The sequence below is a fragment of the Lycium barbarum genome, chromosome 3 (assembly GCF_019175385.1).
Source record: "Lycium barbarum isolate Lr01 chromosome 3, ASM1917538v2, whole genome shotgun sequence".
Taxonomy (NCBI): Eukaryota; Viridiplantae; Streptophyta; class Magnoliopsida; order Solanales; family Solanaceae; genus Lycium; species Lycium barbarum.
In genome coordinates, this window is record NC_083339.1 from 147,231,080 (window position 1) to 147,250,248 (window position 19,169).

Consider the following 19,169-nt stretch of genomic DNA (forward strand, 5'->3'; position numbering starts at 1 on the left):
CCATTTTTACAATTCAACAGCTACATCAAACAGGTGGCAACTGCAGTGCTTTAAAAGTGAAATGTGCAAAAAACAAAATAGCTACAAGGTTCATGAGGCTTGCAGCGAAAAATGTAGCGTATTGCCGGGCTTCTTCAGATTGAAGCGGATAATTTACACAAAAGAACTAAAAAGATATCAAACATAGGTAAATTTAGTGGTTTAATTAATTACATTGCTATTAAAAAGTACCTAATCTCAACATATAACAACATGATATTAATCCATGTTTATGAAGTTTAGATTTATACATCTACCATCTATTATTGGAATTACCTTTGAGCGCCTTGTTGGAAACACTCTCTCTTAAGCGCATCGCTTTACTCATGGAAAGGGTATGCTATTACTTTATATCTCTCTATTTTATTTTATTAGCTAACTTTATCATCCGTTAGTGATTGTGAATAAAAATACTCTGCCGTCTTCAAATTTCAAACTTATACCCCTATTTGGATGGAAAATCCAAATCCTCTTAAATTACCTGATTTTAAAAAAATTACCCACTCTCTTTGTTAACACTCTAATTCTGAAAAATTTAACAAAGCTTCATTCTTCAAGAAAAATAAAATAAAATAAAATAATGAACAATGAATTCTTGTGTTTTGTCCTAAGTAAAAGATGTGGAACTTAAAACCTACATCAGAATGGAGCATAAGACTCCATTGAAGAAGCTTGTTGAATCTCGTTGGAAACTACTCAATTCTCAAGGAATCAAGAATCGGATATGGGTTTGAAGGTGAAATCTGAGGTGAGTTTTTAGGTTTATTATTTGGGTGTGTTTTTGTCTTTGAGTGGATAATTTTTTTGAAATCAGGAAATTAAAGAGGATTTGGGATCATTCAAATTGGGAGTATAAGTGTGAAGTTTAAAGACGCACAATTACTCACCGATGGTAAAGTTAGTTAGTAAAATAAAATAAAGGAGTATATTTAATCCTTTTTTCGTATTTTAAAAGGTTAACTTATTTCAAGGGGCTACTTGCAAAAATGGAGAAGTTTAGGGGTATTTTCCTTTTAGTTTTTAGTCTGTATGTTGTGTTTGTACCATACAGTACATTCCCAATGGAGCTCTAGAACCCGCCAGTTTTCTACGAATTCCAATGTTCTGTACAAACCTCAAACCCTTTCACTTCACAAAGCTAAAATCAGTAGTTTTAGCAGAAAAATTTCATTAACAATCAACAAAAATGATAATCGAAAAAGTGGAATTAAAAACAGGAAATGCATCAACATCACCTACTAATTACTCGCCTTTCAAAATAGGCGATGAAGTTGAAGTTACCAGAGAAGAAATAGGTTTTACTGGAGCTCTTTACGAAGCTATCATTGTTGAACCACTCAAACCAACAGGTTCGGCTCCGAACCTAAACCCGACCCCAAAAAAAGAAAATAAAAAAAGGGGTTTTTGGGTTGAGTATAAGCATTTGTTATCTGATGAAAGTGAATCCAAACCTAAACGTGAGTTCGTTCGGAAACGGAGCCTATTAAGGCCGGTCCCGCCGTTAAAGTATGAGGGGCGGAGGTTTATTCGAGTGCATGATGTTGTTGATGCATTTTATCTTGCAGGGTGGTGGACTGGTGTTGTTGTTAAGGTTGTTGGTAATGGTGATGTTGATGGTAATACTTGTAGGTTTAGGGTTGCTTTTAAGGAACCAGATGAGGAACTTGAGTTTGATGAACATGAATTGAGGCTCCATCTTGATTGGGTAGGTGGAAATAATTGGGTCCGTCCCGGTGAAAAGGTACTTTCTACCTTCTATATTTTGAAATAATTTAATTTTGTGTCCATTCATATATCCAGTGTAATCCCACAAGTGGGGTCTGGGGAGGTAAGAGTGTACGCAAACGTTATTTCTACCATTGTGTCCATTCATATATTGAAGGGATAGAGTAATAAATTTTAGCTTCAGCTTGCACGTGTTTATTTAAGGTTCCATCTTGATTGGGTTGGTGGAAGTAATTTGATCCATCCTGTTGCAAAGGTACTTACTACCTTTCATATTTAGAAATAATTTAACTTCGTGTCCGCTCAGATACAACAACAACAAAATACCCAGTGAAATCCCACAAAGTGGGGTTTGGGGGAGCGCATAGTGTACGCAGAGCTTAAACCTACCTTTGTGTCCATTCAGGTAACGTCACATAAATTGGTTGGGAGGGAGTAATAAATTTTAGCTTCGATTTGTATGTGTTTATTTAAGGTTCCTTCATGATTGGGTTGGTGGTGGAAATTGGTTCCGTCCACATGAAAAGGTACTACTCCCTTTGTCCCATTTTTTACGATGTGATGCACTTTACAGTATGGTTGAATATCACCTTTCTATATTTAGAAACAATTTAGTTTCGTGCCCCCATATCATAAATTGGGACATAAATTGGGATGGAGGGAGTAATAAATTTTACCTTCAATTTGCATGTGTTTATTTAAGGTCAATTTGGCCAATCAAACTAAGGGTGTGTTCGGTAGGAAGGAAAATGCTTTCATGGAAAATGTTTTCCACGAAAATATGTGAGTTTCTTACTTATTTTCTTGTGTTCGGTACGTAAGCAAAATATATTATCCTAAAAGCATTTGTATGTAATCTAGACAAACACTATAGGAGGTGGGTGGTGGGCGTAGGGGTGTGGGGTGATGGAGGTGAAGACGAGGTGCGTTAGGTGGTAACGGGAGATGAAGGTTGTGTTAGGCGGTAAGGATGGAAGTAACGGGAGGTTCAAAACATGTTGAGCGCTTCGCCTCGCTTAATGTGCGCTTTAGTGTGGTCATGAAGGCTCTGGGACATACTTTTCCTTGCCAATGAGCGTTTTGCTGAAAAGGCTATACTCTTAAACAATTGATACAGTATGTGTGCATATATATATATATATATATATATATATATATATATACACACACACACACACACACACACACATTATGTATATATATGTGTGTGTGTGTATATATATATATATATATTTTTGTTTTCTACATTTGCGCCTTTTTCCGTTAAAGCCCACACTTTATTTGCACTTTGTGCTTAAAGTCCCAACGGACGTTAGAGCTTTCTTGCGCTTTTCGCTTTTGATAACACTGTTTGTTAGTCGAATGTCACAAATCCATATTTAGAAACAGTTTAATTTTGTGGCCAGTCAAATACTATTACATAAATTGGGATGGAGGGACTAATAAATTTACCTTCAATTTGCATGTGTTTATTAAGATTAAGTTGGCCTGAATTTTGAACTAAATAGCAAAGATTTATTTACAATGTTTTATACAAGGAAGTTGGATAATTACAAATTACATGTGACAGATTTTCTCATTACTGAACATAGAATCTTAATAAAAAAATTTGCTACTTTGAAAAATGAAAATCGATTCTACAACAATTTTGATGATGTACTGTATCGTGTTCTTACTAGGGTGGTTGATGTGTCTCCTTGTATATGCTGGGTGGCTACTTTTCTGTTATTTACTCTATATTGTGCACTTTCTCAACGTTAGTGATTATTTTGCATTTGCTTCCACTAATAAATAGAATGAATCAATTTGGAGCTCAAAGTATTGGTCACGGTTAGCTAGTATAATACTTGTTGATATGTTTTGATTAGACCTCCCATAACACCGTTAACGATCCTTATGCCCATATACAGTGTCAAAAATATCCGTATGTTACCTTATCTTCGCAATTTAATTAGTGAATTATTTATTTACTTGTCTGTATTTGCCGGGGGTCTTCTGGAAACAGCCTCCCTATCTTCCGAGAGAGGGGTAAGGTCTGCGTACACTTTACCCTCCCCAGACCCCACATTGTGGGATTTCACTGGGTATGTTGTTGTCCAGCTTATGTTTCAGGGAGAGCATGTGGTCATTTTGTCCACTAGAAGAATAATACTTACTAGGAAAAGGTGGAGCATGTAATTTGTTAGTTCCCATGATGTCTGTAGTAAGATCTAAGTTTGTCTTGTGGTAGTGTAATTATAAACCTGCTCTAAGTTCAATGGATCTGTCGTGTTAATAATGTTCTTATGTCCAAATCTTGGGAGTAGTTGTCTATTGTGATATAACTACAACTAAAAAATTGACATGTGTTGTGTCTTTGTCTGAGTTTTTGATATGTTTTCCTAACACAATGTCTTTGGAGACGCCATTGTACATGTAATTTTTCTCGGTTTTATTTGTTCAAAATTTTACATCATCAAGCAATATAATCACTCACTTCTGTGCCAATGGTACCAGATGCCTCTTCAATTGGGAACTTCAAGTGCTGCATTAGATCACACCATCAAGGAAACAACCTCTTCCAACAAGAAACTGGAAATGGAGATTAGGACTGATGGGGTACGGCCTCCAAAGAAGTTAAGAAGTAGAAAACATAGGGTAGAAGCTTTGGAGAATCAAGAATTTCCCAGGCCTTTGGTATCTGGGAAGGCATTTGTAAGTGGCTTCTACCATCTTATGCTTAGTTCATGCTTTTTTCTTCTGATGTTTTGCATGATAACTCATCAATTTTCTTTCTGTTCTTTCTGAACTTTTAAAAGTCTTCTATCATTTATTTCTTTTGATAACCGTTGTATCCGGGCTAGCTTGCGCGTACCTCTACTAATTCCACGGGGTACATGCAGCGGCGTAGCTAGAAACTTCACGAAGGGTGTTCAAACTTTGAAGAAGCAAATTAAAAAATCAATGAATGGGTGCATAGACGACAATTTTTTTCCTTAAATCGCGATCATCCATTTGCAAGTATCCTATTATCCATATGGTAAAGTTAACATATCTTACAAAATAAGGAAGATACAAAACCAAAAAGCCAAACTTAAACAAATATAGAGCAAAAACATTCCAATTTAACTCAACATTGTGTTGAAATAATAACGTTATAAAATTACATATTCTGCATCAATGGAATGTGCAAATCATTGTTCGTTAAATTTCAAACCGTGCGTTTCTGATACTCAAGGATTTTTGAGCTATAAAAAAATTGCAAGTCATTATTAGTGGATTAACTTTCTTAAAATACTATATTACCCTAAGTATTCACTTAGGTGTATTTAATAACCTTGCCAAGTAGAGAGAGTGTAATACCAAATCCTTTTGAGTATGTATCACGATCTGAAGTTAAATTTGAGTTAAAAAGTATTTTAGAACTATTTGATTTTTGATTGTAAAAAAAATATGAACGGATTGAAGGTATTGAGAGCAGAGAGAGAAAGAGTGGAGGAAAAAAACTAAAAACAATTGCCAATGACGGGGTGGGATTAACGTTTTAATCCCCACTTACTTTTTGGCTATAAAAGGAAAATAAGAATTAAGCTTTTCTGCCTTTTTTGGGATTAAACGCCTTTAGCCCTTTTTTTTCCCAGAAAGTCTGGTTGTTTGTTTTTTCTAAAAAAAATTGTCTTTTTCATAAAGATATGCGGACTTCCCAGGCCAGATCGAACACAACGCTGTCATCTTGCTTTGTACACCCTTTACCACTGGACCGCCTCCCTCAGTTGTTTTAAAGGTTTTCAAGATATATTATCTATCCAGAAAAGGTAATATTAAACCTATATACACTGTAAAGGTGTTCAACTGTCCGCCCTATACCACTGTATCTCCTCCGCTGAGTTCCTGCTACCCCGCAACAACACAGAAACGGGTTAATTCTGTTCACCAAGGCTTGGACAGTTGTGAAGAAATCACCTAGTGTTGTTGCCTCTCCTGAGATTTGAACCGGGGAACTCATGGGTCTTAAACCCACTTCATTGACCACTAAGCCACACCCTTGGTGCGGTCCTCTATCATTTATTTAAGGCAGCATATGCAATACATGATAGAATGATCCTTTCTTAAGTAACAAGGATCTAAAGTACTTCTAAACCTTATTGATTTCCATGCTATCTGCATGTTTGAGTGCTTTCTATCTGTTCAAGAATAGCTGATACTGCATACTTATCTGTGATCTTTGGAACATCCAGTAAAATGTAACATGTGGGAAGCATTCAGAAATTTGTTTGTGTTGGAATAAAATTGGTTTGTCAATCTTTCTTTTAGTTTGTCAATCTTTCTTTTAGTTTGTCAACTTTGAAAAGAGACATTTTCGCTATTGCTTGACCAATCCAAAAGGACTTTAAAGGAGGTTGATTTGATGTTCCATTGAAGTACGTCTCCTTTTATTTTCTCTTTTTCTTATAAGGGACTCGGTGATTCTAGTCCTTGAGCTCATCAACCAGTGTGTTGGAAACTTGACATTTTTCCTTAAGAACCTTCAAGAATTAAGAGAACATGAGGAGATGAACTACTGTTAGTTACTTAGTTTTTTTCTACATTATACCCAAAAACTTTTTCTTATGAACCTTCTCTTTTAGATCCTGCTTTCCCTTTCGAGAAACACGTAAGTTTCTGTGGTGAAGGGAATGAGATTCCTGAATATCCGTTCTTGCTTGCCTGTTCTCTCCATTCTGTTGGTACAAACCTTGTTTGATTTTTCTCTGTCCGAGCTTACTGAAAATTACAAAGCAAAAGAGACTAGATCCCAAAATCTTTTGACTTGAAGAACTTATTTTGCGTCTTCATTGTTCTAGGACCCCCCATTTTCCTCAACTTCCAATGTTCTTTACAATTCCAAACCCTTTGTCTGCACAAAGTTTAAAATCAGTAGTGGTAGCAGAGAAATTGCACTAATAGCTACAACGATGATAATCGAGAAAGTGGATTTAGGAAATGCATCAGCATCACCTACTAAATACTCGCCCTTCAGGGCGATGAAGTTGAAGTTACCAGAGAGGAAGTGGGGTATAGTGATTGTTCAATCATTGAAGCTAACAGCTCCAGATCCGAACCCGAAAAGCCAAAATAAGAAAAGTGGTTATTAAATATTTAGATGTATATAATAACCTTGCCAAGGATGAGGTGGAGAAGTGGACGAATAGGGAACTTTATAAGATGGCGAGGAAGGAGGCGAAGTTGGCGGTTTCGACGGCAAAAACGGCAGCTTTTGAACGCCTTTATGCTGAACTAGAAGAGAAAGGAGGGGATCAGAAATTGTTCAGGCTAGCCAAGGCGAGGGAGAGAAAGGCACGGGATGTGGATCAAGTGAAGTGCATCAAGGACGAGCATGGCAAAGTATTGGTAGAAGAGACTCTCATTAGACGGAGATGGCAGTCATACTTCTCCAAACTCTTAAATGAAGAAGGGGACAGAGACATTGTGTTGGGAGATTTAGAACATACAGGAAGGCGTCACGATTTTGGGTATTGCAGGAGTATTAAGGTTGAGGAGGTTAAGGGTGTTGTTCGTAGGATGCGCAGGGGAAGAGCGACCGGACCTGCCGAGATTCCTGGGGAATTTTGGAAGACCGCGGTCCTGGCAGGTTTGGAGTGGCTGACTAGGTTGTTTAATGTCATCTTTAAGACGACAATGATGCCTGAAGAATGGAGGTCGAGTGTAATGGTCCCTCTATACAAGAACAAGGGAGATATCTAGAGTTGCAACAACTATAGAGGTATCAAGCTGCTAAGCCATACTATGAAAGTGTGGTGGAGATGAGGGTGAGGAAAGGCGTGTCTATTTCAAAGAACCAGTTCGGATTCATGCCGGGACGCTCAACTACTGAAGCCATCCATTTTGTGAGGAGACTGGTGGAGCAGTATAGGGAGAGGAAGAGGGACTTACACATGGTATTCATCGACCTAGAAAAAACTTATGACAAAGTTCCAAGAGAGATCCTATGGAGATGCTTGGAGGCTAAAAACGTACCTGTGGCGTACATTAGGGTGATCAAGGACATGTATGAGGGAGCCTAAACCAGGGTAAGGACAATAGGAGGAGACTCAGAGCACTTTTCAGTTGTGATGGGGTTGCATCAAGGATCAGCTCTTAGTCCGTTTTTTTTGCCTTGGTGATGGATGGATTGACACGACAAATTCAAGGTGAGGTGCCATGGTGTATGCTTTTCGCGGATGACATAGTCCTGATCGACGAGACTCGTAGCGGAGTTAACGCTAAGTTGGAGGATTGGAGACAAACTTTGGAGTCTAAAGGGTTTAAGCTGAGTAGGACCAAGACAGAGTACTTAGAGTGTAAGTTTAGTGAAGCACCTCAGGAGGCTGGCTTGGAAGTGAGGCTTGGTACCCAGGCCATCCAGAAGAAAAGTAGTTTCAAGTATCTTGGGTCTATTATACAAGGCAGCGGGGAGATTGACGAGGATGTCATACATCGTATTGGGGCAGGGTGGATGAAATAGAGGCTTGCTTCCGGAGTGCTATGTGACAAGAAGGTGCCACCACAACTTAAGGGCAAGTTCTACAAAGTGGTGGTTAGACCGACTATGTTGTATGGGGCGGAGTGTTGGCCAGTTAGGATCTCTCACGTTCAAAAGATGAAAGTTGCCGAGATGAGAATGTTGAGATGGATGTGTGGCCACACCAGGAGTGACAGGATTAGGAATGAGGATATTCGGGACAAGGTGGGAGCGGCCTCGGTGGAAGACAAGATGCGAGAAGCGAGATTGAGATGGTTTGGGCATGTGAAGAGGAGAGACACAGATGCCCCAATGAGGAGGTGTGAGAGGTTGGCCATGGATGGTTTCAGACGAGGTAAGGGTAGGCCGAAGAAGTATTGGGGAGAGGTAATTAGACACGACATGACGCAGTTACAGCTTACCGAGGACATGACCTTAGATAGGAGGGTTTGGAGGACCCAGATTTGGGTAGAAGGCTAGTAGATAGTCTCATCCTCCTGTCTTATTAGTAGTCGCATTATCGTAGTATAATTTCTTGTGCTCTGATTTATGCTATTATTTGTTATTTCCTGTGCTTTGATAATTCTATGTTATCTGTGTCGCTTGCATTACTTCATTTCCATATCGCTTTGAATCTCTTAGCCTTATCTGACCTCTTTTTATGCTTTTTTATTGAGCCGAGGGTCTTTCGGAAACAGCCGTCCTACCTTGGTAGGAGTAAAGTCTGCGTACACTCTACCCTCCCCAGACCCCACGTTGTGGGATTTTACTGGGTTGTTGTTGTTGTTGTATAATAACCTTGCCAAGTAGATAGTGTAATACCAAATCCATTTTTGAGTATCTATCACGATCTTTGATTCTTGAGTGTAAAAGAATTAAGAGGATAGATACTCTTAGGAGAAACTTTTTCTGGCAAGGTAATGAAGACAAGAAGAAGTTCCATCTGGTTAAGTGGGAGGAGTTGAAAGAGAGAGAAAGGGAGAAGGACAAAAACTAAAAAAGTTTGCCAGTGAAGGGGTGGGATTAACGTTTTAATCCCCACTTAATTTTTGGCTATAAAACGAAAATAAGAATGAAGACTTTTTTTGGGATTAGACATTTGTAAGTCTTTTTTGTTTTAGGAAAGAAATGTTTTTTTTTTTTTTAAGTCTTTTTCATATAGACATACGCCGGCTCAGGCTAGAATCGAACACAAGACCATTAACTCGCTTTGAAGGTTGAACACCCTTTACCACTGGACCTCCTTCCTCAGTCGTTTTAAGGTAGTTCAAGATAAATTATCTCTCAAGAAAAGGTAATATTCAACCTATATACACTGTATAATTTTTCGGCAAAGGGTGTTCGACTAACCATCCTATACTACTGTAGCTCCGCCACTGAGTACCTGCCACCTCCCAACAACACAGGTAGGGGGTAATTCTGTTCACCAATGCTTGGATAGCTTTGAAGAAATCATCTAGTGTTGCTGCCTCTGCTGAGATTTGAACCTGAGAAATCATGGGTCTTAAACCCACTTCATTGACCCACTAAGCAGCACCCTTGGTGCGGTTCTCTATCATTTATTTAAGGCAGCATATATTGTTTCTTAAGTAACAAGGATATAAAAGGACTTCTAAACCTTATTGATTTGAGATCGTTACAGCCCAGTACCGATCAAGCATCTAGTCTACGGGATTTGGCCCAACTTCCTCATTCTTACCAATGTTAGCCCAATAAACCTCTTTAGCTCAGCAATGAGTGACTTTCGGAGTGGTCGTCAGCTAAGTTGACAGAAAGATTGTTGGGACCCACAATAAAGAAGCTCCGACAATTGGGTTCTCGCTGGAAGGCAGAAGGGGGTGGAGGTGATTAGGAAGTGGAGAAGAAAGAGAGCCGCGAAACCAAGAGAAAAGAGAAAAAGAAGGAAAAGCGAAAGGAAGATAGCCATAACTATTTAAGGAAAATGGTAACTAATATTCTTGGTTTATTGTTCGGATTCTGATGATTTGTTTTGGGGACGCTATGGTGGTCACCGGTGAGGCGTCTAATTGAATTCATCATAACACAATTAACCATCAAGTCAATTGAGTAATCTGTTGGAATTGTTTAGATTGTCACCTTAGAATTGGTTCTAGGGGGTAACAAAACTAGCCCAAACCCATTTGACCCGCCCAACCCGCCCATGCTTTAATGAGTTTGGGCTAGAGTGATTTTGAAGATGGGCTGATTTGGGCTTAGCCTAAGTTGACCCAACAAGTAATCAGCCCAAACTGGCCCATGAAATGAGCCCAAACTGACCTATCAATTGTCCTCCATTCATAAGAATAAAAGTACAAAACATGATTAAATTCTTTTTTAATTATTATTTAGATTTATTTTGTAATTATTTTTATTTTTTAAAATGTTTATTTTTAATTTTTTTTAGAAAAAATATTTTTTTTATATTTTTTATTTCATTATTTAAATTTTTTATTAGTAACTTTTTATTTTTAAGTTTTGATTTTTTTCTTTTTCTTGAGGGTCTATGCTTATCTGTTTTTGTTTAACCTATTTTCGACCCACTCATATCTGAGATACGTTTGCCACTCTTAGTTATGTCCAAGACAGTGTTATCAAAAGCGAAAAGCACAAAAAAAGCTCTAAAGTCAGCTGGGGCTTTAAGCGCAAAGTGCAAATAAAGCGTGGGCTGTAATGAAAAAAGGCGCAATGGTGCAAAATAATAATATATATATGTTTAGCCCAAGACTAATAATATTAAGCATGGATAACAAATATATGGACAAACAAATTGTAAAAACATAACGATGGAGTGAAATATCAATTATCTGGTGTCATCTCTTCAAGAGAGACTAATTGGCAAGGAAAAATATGTCTTCGAGCCTTGATGATGACACTGAAGCGCACATAAAGCGAGGCGAAGTGCTCAACATGTTTTGAGCCTCGCTTTAGGGCTTAAGCGCGCCTTTGACAACACTGGTCCAAGACAACAATAAAAATATATAAATAAGACAAAGGGGTAAAAGAGAGGAATTTGACAAAATCAATATTCATTACATCAATTAACATTTAATTTTCTTTTGATTTATTTTTGGAATAATTTCGAATATATTGAGATAACTTATGAGGAAATATTTACAATGAATATCTTTATTATTTTGTGTAAAAGCATATGTTTGAGTTTTTTTTACACCCAAAAAGTATTTAAATTTGATTTTCAAAACACTGTTTATTTAGAGCGAGAGAATATTTACAATCAAAGAATATCAATATTTTTAGTTTGTCAAAATGTTGAAAATGTGGGTTAAGTTGGGCGGGTTGGGTTATGACCCTTCATTTAGCCTATCTTGACTCGGCCCATCTTAGTCCAAACAAGCTTTGGGCAGGGTTGGGCTTTGGCCCATCTATAGGTTCAACCCATCTTGACCCGCCCAACTTTAGCCCAAATGGCCCATTTGCCACGCCTAATTGGTTCCTATTCTTTTCCTCTATGTCAATCTCTCTATCTTCTTTTTTGCTTTATCATTTTCTTTGAAATCTCATCCTGCAGCATCTGTCTATAACGTTTGATGAGCTTTTATTCTGACGTTTGATGTGTTTAATCTGAAATACAGTCTTTAAACATATCTAAAATGGTTTAGAACTTCAAATCTTTGAACTATTATGACCGAAATAAACTTCAATTTGAGTTGGTTTCGTGTGTTTATACATGATTATACAAAGCATATACATTAAATATGTAATATTTATATATAGCTATACAAAACAGATACATTATCTATATACCGAACTAGATGTGTGACCCGTATATATACATTATCTATACACTGATGATACAGTAGGCTAGTCGGCTGTAAACTAGATGTCTGGGCTGTATATATGGGTTATTTCCCCTTTAATTCCATGTTGGCTTGTTTCATTGCTTTCTCTTTGTTCAAGAATAGCTGATACAGCATACTTAATTGCGATCATTGGAACGTTCTGAAAAATGTAACATGTTGAAGCATTCAGAAATTTGTTTGTGTTAGAATAAAATTGGTTTGTCAATCTTTCTTTTAGTTTGTCAACTCTGAGGAGACATTTTCGCTATTGCTTGACCAATCCAAAAGGTCTTAAAGGAGGTTGATCAGATGTTCCATAGAATTGATTTTCCTTCTATTTTCTCTAGTCTTTTAGCTCATTGACCAGTGTGTTGAGAAACTTGACATTCTTTCCTAAAAACCTTCAAGCATTCAGAGAACAAGAAAAGATGAACTTCTAGTCTTTCTACATTGTACCCATCAACTTTTTCTCTTTGAACCTTCTCTTTTATATCATGCTTTCCCTTCTGTGAAAAATGTACATTTCTGTGGTAGGGAATGAGATTCCAAATATCCGTTCTTTCTTCCCCTGCTCTCTCAATTTTCTCTGTACCAGCTCAGTGAAAAATTACAAAGCAAAAGAGACTAGATCCGAAAATCTTGTGACTGCCACTACAATGTACTTCAATAATCAGCTCTGTGATTACTGATAAAAAAATCAAGCTCTATGGTTTGTTCTATGTTAAATTGAAGTTCACTGGCTACTGATGCGTTTGGTATGTTTATCAACTTTAGAATATTCAGTATGACATAATCAGCATTGTTATTTAATGGCTGTTTTCAGCTGTGTTGAAGCAAAGGTTGTTGGTTTGCATACTTAACATATCTCTATATCGGGGTTTGAATGAGAAAGGGAGGTAGAGGTCTCTAGAGCCTGACTCTTTTGGTGGTTTGTGCTAACTTTTGCAGACTAGAAAACCAAGAACACTTGGTTCAATAGATAATCAATCAAGTCATGCAATGGAAGAAAGTAAAAATTGTTCATCAATTGAGATCACTCGTTCTAGTGGGAGTAAGCGACTCTTAACTCTACACTCCCTAGTTGATATCCGTCACTATTTGTGAAGAACTCAACTATATGTGGATGCAGACTGCAATAAACTAGTTGAAGAGGGTGTTGATAGAGAGCTGAACAAAGAGGATATTGAAAATGTGGTTGATGTGGGAATCCTAGCGCCCTGTGTCCGCTCTCTCAAGCGCACCAGAGATGAGGATGGGAAGCAAGGTGATTCCAAATTTCAGATTGTTGAGGTAACATATTGCTCATTCATCTGGTGCAAAGATCCACTGTCCAATAAATCAACAGTAGTAACTAGCTATTCTTTAAAATAACCCTCCCACACGGTACAAACAATCTCTTCACGTCGAACATTTTTTTTTCTTTCTTTCTTTTGAAATTGTGGGTCTTGCAAAATATAAACTTATGGGTGAAGTTTTAAATTTTAAAAAAATTGAAATCGCAAACATGGAATTGAAATCAAAACTTCAAATTTGAGCTCCAAATTGCGTGGCCAAACACCTACTTAAAATCTAGGAATTGATATTTGTATATGATAATTGGATTCCAGAATACCATCACCTAGATGCTTTGATTTTACCAACAGCATGAGGCCTAAATAAAGATCTAAATGATATAAAAGATGTCATTGATTAAAGTATGAGTAGTCCATCTGCTTGAGTTCCTTGCCTTTCTCCTCCATAGATTCACTTTTCTGTTATTTCTGATTTATTCTGGTGTTTACTTTCTATTTTTGTCATCCAGGGTACCAGAGAAAGAAGTACCGTGGACCAGTCTGCCCATAGATCACTTGCTGTACCACCAGGTAACAAATTTTGGTGTACAGTTTTGTTCCCTATTGCATGATTGCATAATGTTTTGCTTGATGACAGGTATGGAGAAACAATTACTTGAAAGCACTCTCCATGACTCGGTTAATCAACAGAATGCAAATCAAGCTGAGTTATCTTCAACTAAAACTAGTGGGATAAATACTTCAGCAGGTAAAGCATGCATTCTCAGTGCAATTTAACACAATATATCTACGAATCCTGTTTTCAATTATTTTGTAATTCCTATGTGTTTAGCTTCTTGTTTCAAAGTTTGTGGTTCTCAAGGAAATTGCGTTCTAATGTTAAATACTTAAATTATTCCTACTAGTTTTAACTTCTATCTAGATTGCTTAATAACTACTTTTGTACCAAGTGCTATAAAGAACTCCGAGCTGTCTGCATTATTTGATACTATTATAATATGAAAGAGAGGTTTCTAAAATTAAGCATCATCTATTTCTAAGTGCATGTGTTCACTTACAGCAAGAACTGCAGTTGAACAGGAAAAGATGAATATCCAGGTGTGTGTGCAAGACTGAAGTTAGTTATGGATAGGTTGTGAGTTTGAGCTCAATTAGACCTTATAATTCGATACAAGCTCAACCTTGATAATTTATTATGGACTTAAGAAGGAAAAGAAGTATTTTTATAGTACTTCCTTTCTTTTCAAGGTAATCTAGCCACATTTCAATTATTCATTTTAGTATCTTCCTTAAAAATTACATTTGCAGGAGTCTCTGCTGCAGCAGTCCAACAACGTGCTGGTCCCACTACTCAACAACCTAAAAAAATGCCAAATGCTGAACTTAGTTCCATCACGCCTGAGCCGAGTCTGGAACTGCCATTTAAGAAGAACTCTGCTCTTTGGAGAGAATTTGAATCTATGGAAATATTTGCAAAGATTCCACAAAATCCACATTTTTCACCTTTAATACAATATGAGGAGAAGAAAAGGGAAGAAGTAGCTTTACTAAAGATGACAAACTATGCTTTTTTCGTTGAGAGGATACCCAAATTAACCGTTGCTGAACTTAATAGTTCAGATCTCATTAGTGACATGCTGGACTCTATCAAGGACTTGGAGGAGTATGGATTTGATCTAGTGCCGGTTAAACGTCATTTGAAGGATTTGCTGTCGAACAACGAGAAGCAAACTCACCTTCGAAACAAGTTGGAAGAAGAAGAGGGCAAAATCAGAAAATGCTATTCTCACAAAGCGATAGCTAAAATTGAGATTAACAAGATTGCTTTGAAGATAAGGGATCTAGAAAAAGAACTTATGTCAGCCAAGAACGTGTTAGAGACGATGGATAGTCATATCAAGGTATCGAAATCTGTAAAGGGTGCCATTTGTGATGACCTTCGTCATGTTGAGCGTGATATTGAAGGAACAGTTGCTTCAGTGAAGCAGATCTTCAGCTGAAAGAGAATTTCAACGTTTGTAAATCTTCATCTGAAAGAGAACTGATTTGTAGAAATGTTGATAAGTTGAGAAATCCTTGCTGTCTGCAGTTTAGATAATATGTTTTTCATTAGAAACAAATTTGGTACAGAAGTTTTTCATTATGAAACCATATTTTTGTAAATAAGTTTCGCTGTTTGGTGCCATGTTTCCTTCTAACTTCTGTAAGAGAGCTTTTCGAAGTACATGTGTGGTCGATCCTAACTTGTTTTGGCTCGAGGTATGGTGGTTGTAGTGCTATTAGCTCAGTATGAATGTGTCTTTTTCTTTTCTCTGAACTGTCCCCATTTTTAGGATTCAGAAGTTCACATCAAACAGGTGGCTACTACAGTGCTTTAAAAGTTAAATGTGCCAAAAAAAACAAAAAAAATAGTGAAAAGGTTGATGGGGCTTGCAGCGAAAAAATTACAAGTGAAGCGCCATGCCGGGCTTATTTAGATTGAAGGGCATACACAAAATGTTATGTTACACATTGGTACTGATATGTGCTTGATGTGGGCTTATACAGCCTTGTGCTCTTCCACTTTAATAGCTAGCTTTTGGGTGTGGTTCATCCTGGATTGTAACACTTGGTAATAGAGTCAGCCCCTTGGATGGGAACACGACAGATGCCGAGCATGGTGGCTTGTTGTGTCCTCCCTATTTTATAACACAAAAGAACTAGAAAGACATCAAACATAGGTAAATTTAGTACTTTAATTAATTAAATTGCTGTTTTTAAAAAGTACCTAATGTCAACATTACACAACGTTATACTAATCCATCTTCTTAAAGTTTAGATTTAAAGATCAACCATTTATTTTTCGAATCACCTCTGCGCGTCATATGGAAACACACAATTTCTGTTATGTGCATGGCGACCCATGAAATAGTATGCCATCACTTTACATCAAGTGATGGCTTTTAATGACACTGTACTACAATATCTACAAACGGTGAAGGTGAAATTGGGGAATTAGTAACTCGAGAAATGGTAAAAGTTGTGAGGCAAAGGGGTGATTCACTTGTTGCAAGTACATCTGATTATGTTGATCTTTCTGATATAATTGCATTGACTACTATTTACGCATGAAACTTGAATTCATATGTATTTAGAATTAACGAGACGAATGATTGCATAAAATCACAATATAACTTTAACTTTCTTTTAGACATTTGAACTAAAGCTTGTCCCAATTGAGCACTTGAACACATAATAAAGTGTTTCTATTAGATACTTTCGATTCAATTTTTTTTAAAAAAACTTATGTACGTATTCTCAAGCTTCCTTTACGTAAAAAAGTTAAAAACTTCAAATACGTCACCTTCTTTAATTATATGTATTTGCCTCATAAGCCGTAAAACTTCAGGCATATTCCAATTTTGGCTAATGTGTATACTTAAATGAAATGACGTATTTTATGTGGTTAACTTAGCTACCTAATAGGCACTTGAGAATACGCGCAAATAGTTTTTCTAAATTTGAACGATAAGTGTCTAATAGGAACACTATTATGTGTTCAGGTGCTCAATTAGAACAAACCTTATTTCGAGTATCTATATGAAATTTTCCGGTACATTTATTAAGCCTTTCTTTTATACATGTGATGTTGCCTCTACATCTCAGTATTCTCAAGGCTGCAGTCATGTATGACGATTTGGTGCATGCATAAATTGAATTAGCAGTTCAAAATTAAAACTATATCTGACCTTGATATAAAAGTCTTTAAATCAACCTTTCGATTCTCTTCCATATCTATTAATGGTCTATTTGGATTGTTTGCTTTATTTTCAGCTACATATTCATCATACTTCAAGGTAATTAACTTGTACAACTAATGTCCTGATGGACATGTGAACGTTGTAGTTGGATGGGTTATGCTTGGACTTTGCTAATGAGTTCATGAGTTGCTATGGCTGGCTATTTGCGATAGTATTATCAGTAATTATTTGTCTCACGTTAGTAGAGGCAGGTGATATTTGGATACATTTGATGGGACTTCCAATTGGTTGATGTGGTTCTAATTATTACTCGAATTAAATTTGAGGGTAATGATAAACTTATCAAAAGGTCTTTTGCTTTTTTCCTTTTTTTAAGTACACTTTATTTCCACCGTTTCAAAAGCTTCATGATTAGAGGTTGCAACAAATAACAAAAAAGATAGACATTGTCCAAAAAAAGCGACTTGATGATTTATTTAGCACTATAGGGGGCAGGTACATTATTTAAATTTCTGTTTAAAAAGTGAAAAGATGATTGGAAATCCAAGATGAGTAATTATTATTCACGTAAGAATTAAGGGACCATCATATTTCAATACAAATATACTTGCATAGTAACAATGGATACAGGTCAACTCGATAATTACTATAGTGTAAAGACAGGTTAATTTTGCTTAACAATAAAATTACAAAAATATGTCGTACAATCACAAACAATTCTAACATGGTAAATTTTTAACAAAATTTGACTGACAAAAAGTGGACTTTTCAAGGGTGACAGAGAAGGAGGATAGTAACATGACCAATTTTGACTGGTAGTTGGTTGGAAATCGGAACGTCGGCTAACTTGGGATTGCAGCTTTATCATTATTTGCACTCGTAGCCTATATTGACCAACAAAGTCAAAAGTGTGTGCTTTTTTTTTAAAAAAAAAAAAAAAAACTTATGAGGTGCTTGATCAAATTTTTTAGAAAAAAAAATAAGCGCTTTTAATAGAGGTGTTCACAAGAAATCAAAAAATTAAATATTAATCAAAGTGCTTTTTAAATTAATTAGTCAAACACAAACTGATATTCTTCAAAAGTATTTTTTCGAAGAGCATTTCCAAAAAGAAAAAGAAACTTTCAAAATTAGCAGATTTTAGAAATTTGAACAAACATGTAACCAGAGACGGATGGATTTAACTGAATTCAGCACGTAATGACACAATATAATTTATATCTAATAAGAAATTATTAATATATTGTATTAAATTTGAGCCTGTAATTTTACAAGTATGTTTTGTAAGTACTATGAATCTTAAAAAGCTAGAATCCATCTTTACCTGTATGGCTGTATCTATGATCTTATAACAATTTGTCCTGGCTTAGTGCTTGAAGCGGTTCCATAGTAACCAATTACAATTCCTATGTTGCATAGATTTCTGACTTATCAGAGACTTAAGGAAATGGCATGTGACATTTGACCACTGCAATTTGCTTTGAATTGAAAACTGTGCAAATTGAAACATGTTAGTAAAAATGTAGAAACATGGTGACTGACAGACAACGACACAAGATGAAAACGGGAAAAGAAGATCTTGCATGCTGGCTTGGTTGCAAGAACACTAATACAACTTGCCTTCCTCGAGTAAGAATTGACGACGGGTGCCTAACTGCCTATACCACTTCCACGTTTATATAAGACCTTGAATAAGTTATATGGGCAAGAAAAATTTATAGAGTTATCGTTTTTCATTTCGCGAGTTTCACGTGTTCCTTTTTCTTTTTACCTAACTATTACTATCTATTTATTAAAACACACTTCAACTACAATTGTTCATTTTTTTTCTATCTGAACAATCAGCATAAGTTATACAAACAATATCTATAAGTTTTTTGAAAATGTGAAATTTGTATTCTTGAAAATAAGAGAACGTATTTATTACAACGAGCAAAAATTACCTAATAATGTGAATTTATTAATAATATTACGTATATCACGTTGTATTTCTGTATGTGGAACTATAAGATGAAAACAAGATAGAGATATACTAATGAGGGAAATACATGGAAGACCAACAAGGGTTGGTTGGAGCAGTAAGACGACTTCATTC

General features: G+C 36.4%; 1 protein-coding gene across 4 annotated transcripts; it reads left to right on the plus strand.

The window, feature by feature from the left end:
* The first annotated feature begins 1,076 nt into the window (after positions 1 to 1,076).
* Positions 1,077 to 15,541, plus strand: LOC132633473 (DUF724 domain-containing protein 6-like). 4 transcript variants are annotated; one of them, XM_060349915.1, is made up of 8 exons: positions 1,078 to 1,388; positions 1,605 to 1,780; positions 4,261 to 4,458; positions 12,991 to 13,093; positions 13,172 to 13,332; positions 13,844 to 13,904; positions 13,972 to 14,082; positions 14,643 to 15,541. In XM_060349915.1, exons 1-8 carry the CDS (start codon positions 1,226 to 1,228, stop codon positions 15,332 to 15,334), a joined length of 1,665 nt encoding a protein of 554 aa, XP_060205898.1. In that variant the 5' UTR covers positions 1,078 to 1,225; the 3' UTR covers positions 15,335 to 15,541. The 4 variants fall into 4 exon arrangements, with proteins under 4 accessions (XP_060205899.1, XP_060205898.1, XP_060205895.1 ...); XM_060349912.1 differs by having other exon boundaries at positions 1,078 to 1,780; XM_060349914.1 differs by having other exon boundaries at positions 1,078 to 1,780; positions 13,187 to 13,332.
* The last annotated feature ends 3,628 nt before the right edge of the window (positions 15,542 to 19,169 follow it).